Source organism: Portunus trituberculatus, chromosome 38 (genome assembly GCF_017591435.1).
Source record: "Portunus trituberculatus isolate SZX2019 chromosome 38, ASM1759143v1, whole genome shotgun sequence".
Taxonomy (NCBI): domain Eukaryota; kingdom Metazoa; phylum Arthropoda; class Malacostraca; order Decapoda; family Portunidae; genus Portunus; species Portunus trituberculatus.
The window spans coordinates 36,657,656-36,672,950 of record NC_059292.1 but is presented as its reverse complement, the minus strand read 5'-3'; the positions used below and the strand labels follow the sequence as shown (position 1 = coordinate 36,672,950).

The 15,295-nt window shown below is 40.1% G+C and overlaps 1 protein-coding gene across 2 annotated transcripts; it reads left to right on the top strand.

The window, feature by feature from the left end:
• Window positions 1-5,051: 5,051 nt before the first annotated feature.
• Window positions 5,052-13,575, top strand: LOC123514790 (protein FAM8A1-like). 2 transcript variants are annotated; one of them, XM_045272963.1, is made up of 7 exons: window positions 5,052-5,200; window positions 7,052-7,227; window positions 8,584-8,758; window positions 9,948-10,068; window positions 10,410-10,542; window positions 11,318-11,460; window positions 12,162-13,575. In XM_045272963.1, the coding sequence occupies exons 2-7, from the start codon at window positions 7,054-7,056 to the stop codon at window positions 12,343-12,345; spliced, it is 930 nt and encodes a 309-aa protein (XP_045128898.1). In that variant the 5' UTR covers window positions 5,052-5,200; window positions 7,052-7,053; the 3' UTR covers window positions 12,346-13,575. The 2 variants fall into 2 exon arrangements, with proteins under 2 accessions (XP_045128898.1, XP_045128899.1); XM_045272964.1 differs by lacking the exon at window positions 5,052-5,200 and adding an exon at window positions 5,275-5,439.
• The last annotated feature ends 1,720 nt before the right edge of the window (window positions 13,576-15,295 follow it).

Sequence of the window (15,295 nt, the reverse complement as noted above, 5' to 3'; positions counted from 1 at the left end):
GACAGTGAGTAATGATTCGAACCAGTAACTGAGGCTTCGATTCCCCTCCGTTCCTCCTCCTCCTTTCCTCACTTCCTCCTCTCCCTCTCACCCTCCCTCCCTCTGCAACTTTTTCCGTCTCTCTCACCTAGTCATTTATCACTAATGTTTCCTGTGCCTCGCCTTCATCTATCACCAAGCTGTCTATATTTATCAAGACAACACGTACTTACTCCTTCAGGTTCACGTTAAATGTTTCAACCTCTTGTCTAGACTTTTAGAAATTGGCTTGGTGAGTTTATAGGAGTTTTCAAGAGATGATACTGGAGTACATGCGAAGTTGTTGCGGGTTTAGGAATGTTACTGAGGTTCAAGGGAAGGTACTGTGGTTTACAAGGAATGCTGTTGGGGGTGTTCAAGTGAAGCGTGTCTTCTTTTGAGGGAATGTTTGCAATCCTAATGATAGTTTGACAAGGATCCTACACAATCAATGGGGAAAAAAAATCCTGAGAACTTGATTCGTTGTATTTGTGGCCTTTTAAAACAAAAGCGTTTCAGAACAAGGACACTGCGTCGACAAAGGCTCACGCATACCCACCCACTAACACACACACACACACACACACACACACACACACAAAGAGGCAGGCACACATACAAATCATGCCGTGTACATCCCATAGCAATCTGTATGCTAATTAACGCCTACCCAAGACCCGGCGAAGGTTTATGACGCTTGACAGGGAGCTAAACGACGCGTCCCCACTGTTGGGGGCAAAATTAAATGTAAACACACATAACTATCGGTCTGGCGAGGGTCCGGAGTGCGTGGGTGCCTTGTGGGTCCGACCAGGAGGGATAAGTGAAGATAGAAGTAGGAACAATGATAAGATAATGTTGGTTCTTCGTATTCCAATTTGTATTCTATGTAGGAGAAATGTTAAAGTAGTGTTATTGTTGTTTTCTCTCTTCCTTGCTACTCTTTTGTTAATGACTATAAAGAGTAATTGTAGGATGTAAAATGAAAAGCATATCCTTTGTTTCAAAATCCATTGGGGATGAAATCATGTTAGTTGTCCCAATCCTTTTGTTGTTTTTTTTTTTTTATTTATTCATTTTTATTATTATTATTATTTTTTTTTTTTTTACCATGTGGGCTTTTCACGGGAATTTCTGGGCTAAAGGGGATACTTTTTGTGGTACCTCCTATCTCAAAGCCCACCCTCTAGGAAACCGTTGCCCAGCGTGAGGAAGCCCTACCTACACTCGGACCGTGGACAGGATTCGAACCCGTGTGCTTGGAGACCCCTCGGACCCCAAAGCGCGCATGGTTCCACTGTACCACGGCGGCCAAGAAATAAAAATCACAGTATGAAAAAATAGAATATGAACTTTAAATTCACTGGATAGAATTATGAGGAATGATAATGTTAGTTTCCCTTATCCTTGTCATTCCTTGTAATGTAAAAACAAAAATCGTGAAGTACAAAGAAAATAATACCAAGACACACTGCTGGAGGAACAGATAATTGTGTTGATTGTCTCTATTCTCTGTTCAAGTAAGATTAAGAGTCGTGGATTATGAAAGAAAATGAAACCTACCTACTAAGAAGCACTAAATTTTCTTAAGAACTCTCTTTAAGGCCACATAGACGATAAATAAGCTTCGTATGTTCTTTTTTTTTTCCACTGATGACGCAGAACTCTTCTTAAACTCTCACTAGAATCACGAAAATAGTCTTGACAAAACATAAACTTTCTCTACAGCTTCTTAAAAGTAACCAAAAGTAGCTAATGTTGGAGACAGCTGGTGGTGGAGACAGACAGCTGGTGGTGGGGACAGACAGCTGGTGGTGGGGACAAACAGCTTGTGGTGGGGACAGACAGCTGGTGGTGGGGACAAACAGCTCATGGTGGGGACAAACAACTGGTGGTGGAGACAAACAGCTGGTGGTGGAGACAGACAGCTGGTGATGGGGACAAACAGCTGGTGGTGGGGACAAACAGCTGGTGGTGGGGACAAACAGCTCATGGTGGGGACAAACAACTGGTGGTGGAGACAAACAGCAGGTGGTGGAGACAGACAGCTGGTGATGAGGACAAACAGCTGGTGGTGGGGACAGACAGCTGGTGGTGGAGACAAACAGCTGATGGTGGGAACAAACAGTTGGTGGTGAGGACAGACAGCTGGTGGTGTGGACAGAACGATGGTGGTGGAGACAAACAGCTGATGGTGAGAACATACGGCTGGTGCTGGGGATAAACAGCTGGTGACGAGAATAGACAGCTGGTGGTAGGGAGAGTTGGTGGTGGGGACAGCTGGTGATGGGAACAAACAGCTGGCTGGTGGTGGGGACAGACAGGTGGTGGCAGGGATAGACAGCTGGTGGTAGGGAGAGTTGGTGGTGGGGACAGTTGTTATTGGGAGACAGCTGGTGTTGGAGGACAGATGGTATTGAGGACAGTTGGCGCAGGACACTTTTTTCTTGACATACATACATTTCGATTCTGTATTTCTCCATTTACCGCCTTTTTGCAACAAGCGGTTTTTGGCTCTGGTCCAGATCCTCCATTAGACTCTCTCTCTCTCTCTCTCTCTCTCTCTCTCTCTCTCTCTCTCTCTCTCTCTCTCTCTCTCTCTCTCTCTCTCTCTCTTATCCACACTAACACAATCCTTCTTTTCCACTGCAGTTTTACATCAGTCCTCCCACTTCGCTCTCTATCATTTCTCTCTCATTCTCTTTCTCTGTTCTCACTCCCCCCAGCCCTTCCCTATCCAGTTCCCGCTACCTTAGTCACCTAGATCCCTTTTCCTGATCTTCCACTCCTCTCTCTATCATTTCTCTCTCATTCTCTTTCTCTGTTCTCACTCCCCCAGTCCTTCCCTATACAATTCCCGCTACCTCAGTCACTCAGATCCCCTTTCCTATCCCTTCAGTTCCTCCTTCTGCCTCCCCAGCAGCGTCTTTCCCTCTCTCTCTCTCTCTCTCTCCCCTGCAGACATTTTACACTGTCGTTGTCGAAATCATTTGTTCAGGAGGAAAGGAAGGAGACTATCAGAGAGAGAGAGAGAGAGAGAGAGAGAGAGAGAGAGAGAGAGAGAGAGAGAGAGAGAGAGAGTCATTTTCCCATGATGAAGGAGCTGTGAGAAAGAATGTGCGCCCTTGTTCCTGTGTTCGCGTGTGTGTGTTTGTGTGTGTATGTGTATGTGCAGAGGACGTCGCTGTATATCTCCTTTTCGCATCCCGGTGAGAGGGAGTGGTTGGGACCAGCTGGGAGAGGGAGAGAGAGAGGGGGAGAGGGAGTGAGTGGGGAGGTGTGTGGTTGTGGGTTGTGTGGTGTTTTCTTGATGCTTGTAGTGATATATAGGGAAAGTCTTGTGTAAACCCCTCCTTTTCATCGTCAACTCTCTCTCTCTCTCTCTCTCTCTCTCTCTCTCTCTCTCTCTCTCTCTCTCTCTCTCTCTCTCTCTCTCTTTTCCTCCGCCTCTCGTCCCTCACCGCTGATAAAATCTTAAGTTGTCTCTTCTTAGTGTCATATATTCTGAAGTGTGTTTGCTACATCCTTCCTCTTTCTATCTTCCTTTCCTCTTGCACCTTTTGCTCTTCCTCTTCCTCCTCCTGCTGTACCTCTTCCTCTTCCTCCTTCTCCTCCTCCTCCTCCTCCTCCTTCCTCCTTCTCCTCCTCCTTTTAGTTGTCGTCCCCCTCTTTCTTCTCCTCCTTTTCATTTTCCTTCTTCTCAATTTGGTCTTTTTTTCTGTTCCTCTTCATCTTTGTCGCATTTTTGTTGTCTTTCACTTCCTCTTCTCTTTTCATTCTCCTTCCTCACTATCCCGCTTTCATTATCATCATTATTATCATCACTCGTTGTTGTTACCTTCAAAGCAACCTTTTTTTTTTCTTTTTCTTTGTCTCCTTATTCTTCATTTTGGTTCCTCCCTTTGTCCTCTGTTCTTTCTCCTTATTAGTCCCTCTTCCTTTTGTTATAGTATTTCCATAATCCTCTCATTATCATAGCTTTTCTTACTTTCTCATTATTGCTATTATCTTCTATGTCCTGAATTAATACGTGTTTATATTCCCATTTATCAGTTCCTTTCCTTTTCTCCAGCCCTCGCTTTCTCTGTTCTCTTCTTCTTCTCCTCTTTCTTCCTTCGCCTTGCTCATCCTTGCACTTGCATAATAGTTTATTGTGGTCTTTCTAACGTTATGAGTAAGGTTTTCATAGCAGGAATGTTCTAATATAGGTAAATAACAAATGATAAGCAAAATAAATATTTTTCTCTCATCCAAATGTTTCTAAAGTATTATTTCGTGATTTTAATGGTACTTGAACTCTATAAAACTACTTATGCTAACATGAACGTTATTGATTCGTCCACCTTAGCTGTTGTCTTCGTTCGACTGGTTTTGTTAGGATCGCCGCAGCAAACTAAGCTTCTTCATCGCTTACGGTCTTCTGCGCCATCCTCAGTCAGATCCATTTCAAGTATGTAGTGTTTTTTTTTTTTTCCACTGTATTCATAAACCATTTGTTATTATTATTTAGAACAAACTTAAGTGAGCCACCAGTCCAGCATCCCTTAATAACATGTGCCTTCGCGACTCAGATATCCTACTGAAGTGTGGAATGTTCTTACAAAATTAGTGTTCACCATCTCTATACTAAAATTCATCAACACACGGCAATAGGTTCAGGTTTATAAGATGGAGAGTACACTCCCGTTGAAGAAAAATTCTTTTGGTACTCTTGCATCACTTTTATAGAATACTAACATTGCATCACTAAATTTGGAGCATTTCTCAGCATCCTGGAAAATCTATTTCAGCCAGCAAAGTTAAGAAGCATTGTTGTAAAGGGTTCAAGCTATTGCATCATCTCATATTCAATTATTTCTTTCAGAAGTGGTATGTGGTGGGATTCGAACCTACGCGTGGACGTCTGCCTGATCCCACACTCATCACCTTAACCACTAGGCACTACATTTCCCTGAAATTAGGAAATAATAATAGTTTAGAGAGATTTTACACCATATTTCCAGACGACTTTAGAATCCCGTTGCAAAGAGCAACGCTGCAATGCAACGCGCTGCTCCATATCAAGATCTTCCTCCCGGGACGGTCTCTGTGTTTACCAAGAGTGGGATCTGCTACTCTTGGCGTTATTACCCATACCTCCCTGCATCCTTGTGCTCCTGATTAGGCAGGGCAGCATTGAAAGGTGAGTGGGGTGTGTGTTGGGCCACGAGGAGCTGTGTTATGCCAGTAAGAATGGCTAAAAGGGTGAGGAAGGAATTGAACTTTGTGGTTCTTATCATGACGTGGCTTTAGAATTCGTGATGGGGCTGTGTTTATTATTGATGCAGTGTTATGCCGAGCCTTGCTGTGGCTACTGCTATGTTTGGTGACGGCGTTTAGTAGTGTCGCATCCCTGCTTCTCTCTTCCCTCCGACAAGCTGAGTATGTCTGGCATTTTTGTCCTGTTATTTGATGTATGGGCAAGATTACTTTACTTGCCATGTATTTTTGATGCGTTCAGAATAATGGTCTTGCCTTGTGATGCACAGACGAAAGTACCTTATTTCGTTCCTATCAGTTCCCCTCATTTCCAGAAAGCTTATGCTCCAGCACAAAAGTGTTATGAGTGGGCTTTTCATTTTCATTTGAAGAAGATTTCTGAAATAACTGTGAATGTGAGTTCCATCATGGCAAGCAGCAAAGTGATCCTTCAGGAAATTGGTTTCCTATGAACATATTTCAATATTAAGATTTACTTTCAATCATTAATTATCAAAGGTAAATTTGCAGTTTGAACCAATATTCCTTATCTTATATTTCTGTTTCCCTATGTCTAGCAAACTTAGGGACCTCCCAGGAAAGCAAAGTTTTAGGGTTGGGAAACCAAAAACGAGGAAAATTTTATCCCTTGAAAAAGTGTAACCTAACCTAACCTAATGACTGACAGACTGCTACAGTGCCTGGGTAATATTAATAACAAACATGCAAACACACTCTGTAGCTATCCTCTGACTGACTGCTGTGGGAAGATCCAGAGCTAAAATTGAGGTAAATCTTAAAAATTCTGTCCTGAAGTTATTATTAATTTCCAATAGGATAAAATGGGCTGCCGTGGTATAGTGGAACCATGCATGCTTTGGGGTCCGAGGAGTCTCCAAGCGCATGGGTTCGAATTCTGTTCACGGTCCGAGTGTAGGTTTGGCTTCCTCACTCGGGGCAATGGTTTCCTAGCAGGTGGGCTTTAAGATAGGAGGTACCACTAAAAAGTACCCCCTTTAGCTCATAAATTCCCGTGAAAAGCCCACATGGTGTAAAAGAAAAAAAGAAAAAATGCTCATAGAAATGTGATCTAGACCGTGAGAATGTGTATAGTTACATGCAGTGTATTGGTTGAAACTGCAATAATACCTTATCAAAATATGATTTTTAACTTTAACTTTTAATTGTGTGGAACTAACTAACCTCTTAACAGTATGAGGCAGAAGCTTTGTGGTACACTGACCATCCATGACCCTCATTCTTTGTTCATACTGTTATGTATCCAGACTACAGCATGGTATTTTAATACGACACTGTAAGTGTATGGAAGTTGGAAAGTGGACATATTTTGTATCTTTTTTATTGTGACAATCATTCTTAACACAATGAAATACATGATAGCAATGAACCTTTGGCTACATACTTTATCTCTGGTTGAAAATTCAATAATATATCTAATATGCAGCACATAGCACCCAAGATCTTGTCAAATAGTGTTTCATTACCCTGATAGACCTGTTCAGCTCCCATAAACCCAGTAATAACCAGCCTAAATAATGTTAGCTATACGCACATATAATAATGATGATGATAACTAGAAGAGTATAGAACTAATATCATGGTTTTCCCTGCAACTCACTCTGTGTACAAACCAAATGCATTCTGTACCATCCAGCAAAAACATCAGTAGCTTCTTAGTGTACATCTTTACAGGATATACAAAAGATGGTAAGGAATTAATAATATTGTGTGTGTATTCTATGTATTTAAACTGTATTTTCACCTATCCCACAAGTCATGGCTGCAGCAACACAAGAACAACGAGCTCAGCACACACAGCCACAGCAGGAGCAGCAATACGGCAACAATGAGGAGTACATCACAGCGCTGCAGGGTTGGATTGCCCAGCTGTACCAACTGCAGTGTGTGGCCATGTCCTTCCCTTACTTCCTGGCCAGTCTACACTCTCAGGTCAGCTCCACATTGGTATCACTTTGCTGTTCCTCTTTTTATTATTGATATTTGTTTATATTTGTATTTTTATTCATGTTCTTGATGGCAATGATGTTGTTATTATAGGTTATTTTACCATTATTTTTCTTTTTAATGTTATTTATATTCACATTACTGTTGTTCTTGTTGGTGGTGTCATTATTATTATTAGTTTTGTTCCCCCATTTATTTTTATGATTCTTTGTTCTTATTCTTATTGATGGTAATGGGATTGGTGGTGCTGTTAACAGTTATTGTTATTTTCATTATTGATAGTGGTGGTGGTTATCATAAGGATTGCTTAGATAAATGCCAAAGGGACCGAAGAGTATTTCCTGTATTGTCAAATCTAGGGAGGCGGTGGCGTGGTGGATAAGGTGGTGAGCGTAGGATTGGGTAGACATCCATGAGTAGGTTCGAAACACACCACATACCGCTTTGAAGCTGTGCCATTTGTCGAGTGGTTTAAAGTTACCCAGCTACATGTTGCCATGATACCCAGGTTCTAGGTGTTTTTTTTTTTTTTTTTTTTTTTTTTTTTTTTTTATGTTGAGGCCTATAGCGCCTGTAAGCTCACTTGAAGAGTGTATGGAAGCACTGTTCAGCTTCCGCCCATTACTGGCGCAGGCAATTTTATTTATAGTGGTACCCATATTAAGGGCCCATATCACCCCTTAAGCTCATCTTGGGTGTAACCACCTAGACCCTGGGTATCATGGTGACACTTAGGTAACTTTAAACCACTCGACAAATGGCAAAATGTTTAAGGCTGTACATGGTGGGATTTGAACCTACACGTGGATGGCTGCCCGATCCCACTCTCACCACCTTATTCACTACGCCACTGCCTCCCTTTGGATGCACCAAAGATGTGCTTGGGTGGTGATATGGGCCCTAATATGGGTAGCTACCATTATAAATGGAATTGCCTATGCCACAAATGGGCGGAAGCCTGACAGCACTTCCCATATATACTTTTCAAGTATACGTACAGGCGCTATAGGCTTTTAACATAAAAAAAAAAAAAATCTGTGGTACCCTATTTCTATGGTTTCCTTTCAAATGCAGCTTTATATATAGGAAGAATATAGTAGTAGTAGTAATTGCACTTCTTACCTATTACCATCACTATTTTCCACTATTATAACTTCCCTGTTAAACTTATTAAGGGAAAACAAGGACTAAACAAAATGATAACATTTATTACATTTATCATTATATTTGCCATTACAATAGCATAAATCTCTGTTCTTTCTTCCTTGTGTGTGTGTGTGTGTGTGTGTGTGTGTGTGTGTGTGTGTGTGTGTGTGTGTGTGTTTATGTTTGTCTGTACAGGCCTCTCAGGGTGTTCCTCTGATCCCTCCAACCCTGGAACATTCTACAACATCCCTTCCAACCCCACCCACCGCCACCCGTACCACCACCACACCACAGCAGCAGCAACAACAGCAGCAACAACAGCGACCACAACAGCAGCAGCAACAACAGAGGCAACAGATACCACAGAGAGGTAAGTGATAATATTGCATCTTTTTAATATTTTTTATTCATTTATTGTTTATTATCTTTCAATCTTATCTAGGTTCTTGTATTTTTATAATGTAGTTATTAATCTTGTATCACACCTTTGTAGGTTGCCCTGCACAGACACTCAAACTGTTTCCTCGTGAACACATTTATTGTAGCATTAGTGTTCATGAGAATGCTGTTATTTCATGTACAGATGTTTATTTTAGATGATATTTTGATTAGAAGACTGTTTCCATCATGTCTACATCATGCTATCTTCATCAAATTTACAGTGTAGAATATCCATTAGTCATGTCCAGCAAACCAATTAAGAAATGGCTTTGTGTGTGAGTATTTCTTTTCTCTATTTACAGTGGAACCTCTGTTGATGAATTTGATTAGTTTCTGAAAGCCATACAAGAGCTAAAATGCATGTGAACCACAACTATTTTTCCCATGGGAATCAATGTAAAATAGTTTAACCCATTCCTGGACCCCAGGGCTGCATTTCAAAGAGCAACTTGGCATTTACCTTGCAGTCCCTGCAGTATGTATCCCCTATCAAACACTTTTGTGCACCTCTCAGTTGGAATAAGCAAAGTATTGTCATTGCTATAGTAACGGCATCTAACTAACAGTAAGATGGCATATAGTGATCTTCCAGACAAAGTATATCATGCATCGCCAGCTGTCCTGGTGGTGAGATGCCTTTTTGTTGTGGTCGTCTGTGATGACAAAGCAAAGAAACAGAACACCACTTTAAGAAACACTGTTTATGGTGTGGTACCATGAGAACAACTGACACTCCTTGCAATGCCATCTCATGCAAAAGACAACAACTCTGTTTGTGGGCCAAGACAAAATTTTTGAAATTTCGTTCATTAACCGATTCGTTTGTGTACTGGGCCATTCATGAGCCAAGGTTCCATTATAGCTATTCTGTTTTATTTTTTTATCCATTTTTTCACTTTTCGATTGTTCCCCTGGTACATATGAAAACATGACAACTGCTTCAGAAAAAATGCCATTTATTTTTACAAGGAAAAGTAAAGTTATGAATAGATAGAAATAATGACAAGAAAACAATATGTCATTCAACAGCAAAGGGGAATAAAGATGTGGAGGAAAACAATGATAATTATGCTGTAGTATTAACTTTTTCTACTATTAATTCATTCTTCTGTCCTCAGGAATAGAGTACAAGATCCCCCCAGTGTGGAAGAGGCTTGTAGCAGAGGTCATTGACTTTGCCCTCCTCTTTGTCATCAAGCTTGCCGTCACATTTGCTGCTGTGGACACTTTTGACCTCTTGTCAGTATGATAGATTTTTTGTTGTCTATGTCTTACTTTTATACAAATGGTTTGTGTTTGATGTTTACTTAAGAATAGTAAGATATGGTTTTTGACTATTTTTTTAATTTAGGTATATTTGTAGTTACTTAAGAATGTGAGCTATTGTTGATGAAAGAAATGTAAAGTGAGTGTAAGATTACTTTTCTTCTCAATGGGGACAAATTAGCTAAGAGAGGTGTATGAATGAGTGAGAATATAAAAGTTAAATGCATTATTTCTTTTTTGGGGAACCATCTTTCGTATATGTGCATGAAATTACTTACTACAATTCTGAACTTGGTCTTTATTCGTCTCTGCAGCAGTAACGTCAAGAAATATGAATTTGAGAACCTACGTGCTGATTTCCTGGCCGACTACCACCTGGCTTTCCAAATGACCTCAGAGATCCTTGTCCTGGAGCTCATTCATCGTGTGGCCACTTGCCTTTTTGAGGTGAGCGCATGTGATGGTGGGAAGGATGGAGAGCAGTCTTTTTATATAGCAGATGGTTTTTCATAATCATAATCACTTATAAGTTTTTACATACTTTTTTTACACAATACATTCTCTTGGATACTTTTTATAGTCTAGAAAGGATGGAATCAACCTCATATTGGCACTTTTCTTTGTCATCTGGAAGTGTTTAGAAAGATAGCTGTTGTAACAAGGAATCGGAAATATGTATGAAGAATTATATTATTTTCTTTTGCTCTATTTGAGATATTTCACATTTTTTTTATAGATTCTGATACCAAGTTATAAGAATTTCTCTGGTGGTTGCTGTTCATGGTTCCATTATATGAATTTGTGTATTCATAAAGACTAAATACTATTTCGGTATCCACAAATTCAGAATAATCATAATATTTTTTCAATTATATTTTCATAACAACTTTCTTGCATTCTTTAGCACTTCCAAGGTTCTGTGACAATCTTGCCTGGTTACAAATATATGGGGAGCCAATTATTGTCCAGGCTGGGGCAGTTGGCACGCAGCACACCAACTACTCTTTCTTCCGTCAGATTGATTGATTAATTGGTGTCTGGGGAAGGTAAACTGTGGAAACTTAGATTATAGATATCACTGTGGTGTAGTGTGCTGGAGTAAGGGATATGCACCACAAGGTCAGAGGTCAGGAGACAGGGATCAGCACTGAGGCCTCATGCAGCTGTAGTGTGTACCTCTAACATTACCTTTTACCCATGAATACCTCTTTCCTTATTCCAGGCCTTGTGTCTCCACCGTGGGTCAGGGGGAGCAGGAGGAGCCACACCTGGTAAGAAGATTATAGGTCTCCGTGTGGTGTACTGTGAGTGGGTGGCGCCAACTGCAGCAGATCAGGCCCTGGTGTATCCTGCATCGGACCTTGGGTAGGTGGCACAGTGAGGTGCTGATGTGTAGTTTTTCAATGCTTGGAGGAATGTGTGTAGGTGCCATGAGAGAGAGAGAGAGAGAGAGAGAGAGAGAGAGAGAGGATCCATGTGTGCTTTGGGGTCCAAAGGGTCTCCAAGCGCACGGGTTTGAATCCTGTCTACAATCCAAGTGTAGGTTGGGCTTCCTCACTCGGGGCAGTGATTTCCTAGCAGGTGGGCTTTGAGATAGGAGGTACTCCAGAAAGTATCTCCTTTAGCCCATAAATTCGCGTGAATAGCCCACATGGTATTAAAGATAAATGACATTGGTATGGTATAAAAAAGAGAGAGGGGGTGGGGAATAGTTTGTATATTTTTATGAAATCTTTTATACATCATTATTTTTAGCCTGTGTTTTTTGTTTCTGTGAGTCAAGCAGTTTGCCCATCCTTACATGCAGCACTTCATGGCTTGAAATATAGAGGGAGTGGCTAGGAATCAAATCACTCACAGGACTTCAATATACAAATACACAGCTTACCAATTGAGTCATAATGATCACTGTGACCGAGGTGGATGTTTATTCAGTGTTAACTTTGACTACTCCATGCTTACTTGCTGATAGCCATGCAAGAGATAAAGACTAACTGATCTTGGTGTGCTATATGCCATCCCATGACATTCCTGAGTGTGATTTGTTTTGTATCCTCATTTTTCAGACTAGCCCGGGCCATTCTTCGGTCAGTCATGAAGAACTTCCTGCTGATGTTCCTGTTCCCTGTGTGCTTCACTTTCATCTCCTTCCACCACAACCGCACCATTTATGATGTGCTGGCTGGCTCTGTGGTTGTGGAGGAAACGCCGCTCCGCCAGCGCAACAATCACAACAATAACAGAAACTGATTGTTGTTTCCTACTACTGCAATTATTTTACCTCTAGATGTTTTTATGAGTTTCCAGCATTCACCACCACTACTGTGGAGTGCTGTGAAATGCAGTGTCTGTTTACACTGCAGGGGAGTTCTGTATCTACATCCCAGTGTACAGTTGGCATTTTCTTAAGTGACTGCCTGCTCCAAGGTTTACCCTGCCTAGTCTGGTCTGTAGTGACTGGGAGGATTAAAGACAGTGGAGAAAGGAACTAGCCACTTTGCTCTGTATGCTGAGGTCTGGGATTGAGTGGTGCTTCCAGTCTATCACTGACCTTCATTTAATTTTCTCACCTTTACTTAACATAGCAAATCTGTTATACACGTCTTCACCATTGAGAACCTGATGCTTCACCACCTAGTACTACTTCAGGTACAAGGAAGTCTGAGAATTAGTGATTAATATTTTTGTGTCCTTGTGTAATGTCTTTATATAATATGGGCCACATCTTCCAGATTAATGATACAGCCACTACTTCTACCATTGCTTATAATTATGCTGGTTTTATTACTGCTGCTACTTCTACTACTATCTCTTATCACTACTTTTTTCTGTTTTAACATATTTTACGTACATTTGGAAATACTTTGAGGTAATTAGTGTGTATTTTGATACATATGATTTTTCTATACAATGCCTATATCAAAATTTTTGACAGCTTTTTTTTTTTTTTCCATGTTGTCATTGAATCAATGATTTTAGTGAATGAGTTACTGTAATATGGACATGAATTAGAAAGGAGATGCACTTCAGACACCTTATGGTTCTGATATTATCTCTGGTGGTGAGGAGGAAGACCATATTCATCTTCCTCGGCTCTGGAGAGTGTGGGAGTGCTGGTTTGTTGACAGTTTACTGAGTGTGTGGAATAATGCACTACTGTTATAGTGAAAAGATTTTCTTCCTTTCAAAGTGAGACGTCTCAGTATTACAAAAGAATGTCAAATACTACTGTGCTACATTTACCTCTACTATACAATCATTGGACCTGTTGAATGGAAGGGACCAGTTCATATTGTATCATTGTTATTTACTGATTGAACTTGAGAATGTAAAGATAGAGTATATACTCTAGTTGTGTGGATGAGAGAGTGTGTGTTTTTCCTACCTGATTATCTACTTTAAATCATCCTTGTATTAAAGGTAATCACAAACTCATGGAAAATCAGGTTCCCAAAGAAATATACCTATAGTAAATACTAATATTGTATCATATTCTCATATTCCTGTGTTTGTTTCGGTAATGAGTTAACATACAATAACCACGCAGACGACCACGAGGCTGCGCCACTTGTTGCGCCATAGCGTCATTCATCTTGGAACGCTAGTGAAGGGTGTCTTTCGAATGTGATGTAAAATCCATCAACAGCTCCTTGTCAGGGTATGCTGTGGACTGTGGCCGTGAAGTTGTGAAGAAGAGTGTATGAAGAAAAAGTAGGATAGCTTTCCTTTGGTAAGTAAAGCGTTTCCAGGTAGTACTTTGTAAATATTTAAGGTGATAAAATTTGTAAATAATCTCTCTCTCTCTCTCTCTCTCTCTCTCTCTCTCTCTCTCTCTCCAGTGCGTGATTCTTAAACATGTTCTGTAATTATTACACATAATCAATAGCGAGATGGAAAAAAAAAAAAAATTGCCACGTAGTTAAGGAACAGAACAAGGAAGTTAACCAAGACTCGATTCCTGGCTATGAACGAACCAGTGTCTCGAATGGAGGAGACAACTGCATTGTTGGGTGTTCAGCATTAGCCTACTTGTGAGAGGTGCATGTATGTAATAGTTGTGTGTATGCAAAGAATAGTTAAAATATGAAAGACAAGTAAGTATAAAATCGCAATTGAGTAATTCAGAAAGGAAAAGAAAAGTAGCTATTTAATTCCATCTGAGTAACCAAAGAACCAATGAAACTTACCAAGACTCGCTTCCTGGCTATGAACGAACCAATTACTCGAGTGGGAGGAGAAAGTGCAGCGTTGCCCACAAAGGTGTTCAGTATTACGATTACGATAGACTAATGAGGTGTGTATGTATAGAATAATTAAAATGAGAAAGAAAAAATAGATATAGAATTCCAATTGATCAAGTAACTAGAGACCTTGGTAGAGACTAAAGAGTAAGATCACGAGTGCCGTGTTTTCCTATTATTATTATTATTATTATTATTATTATTATTATTATTATTATTATTATTATTTATTCATTTATTTTTTGTTGTTAGAGCCGCGAAGATCTATAAGTGTTTCCCTGCGCGAGGCGCCGCTGACATTCGCTTGTGGAAAGATTGCCATATTCCGTAATTTAGCGTCCACTGTAACTCTTACTTTCTTTGCTAGTGTGACTTTTCTGTGTTGACATGCACAATGTATTGGTTTAACTTTAGCGAAGTATAGGTGTAGATTGTCTTGTTATTTTGTATTTCATCATGGTGTCACGTGGCTCTCTTTGTTAACAGATACGATCTAATTATAAGTGAGGTTATTGTGATACCACGTGGTAGCTACAAAAGTATCATAATTAATTGTAAACTATAGCTATGCATTATTATTATTATTATTATTGTTATTGTTATTATTTTTATTAATATTATTTTTGTTATTATTATTATTATTATTATTATTAGTAGTAGTAGTAGTAGTAGTAGTAGTAGTAGTAGTAGTAGTAGTAGTAGTAGTAGTAGTAGTATCATTATTATTGTTGTTGTTGTTATTGTTATTGTTATTGTCGTTGTTGTTCTTGTTTTGTACGTCCTTTGCGCTTCGGAGTGACATATGACGCGTAGATTGGCTATTCAATCATATCATAATTATACACCTCTTAAAAAAAAAAAAAAAAGCAGCTATTCAGTGGAGTGTTGGGTGTTATGGGTGGCGGTGAATATTGCGCGCAGCTGTGGTGATGCAGCAGGTGTTGGGACAGCTGGCCATG

Coding starts and splice junctions, on each gene's coding strand:
- LOC123514790 (XM_045272963.1), top strand. CDS start 7,054: ATGGCTGCAGCAACACAAGAACAACGAGCTCAGCACACACAGCCACAG. Junction 7,228..8,583: donor TGGCCAGTCTACACTCTCAG/GTCAGCTCCACA, acceptor TTGTCTGTACAG/GCCTCTCAGGGTGTTCCTCT. Junction 11,461..12,161: donor TATCCTGCATCGGACCTTGG/GTAGGTGGCACA, acceptor CTCATTTTTCAG/ACTAGCCCGGGCCATTCTTC.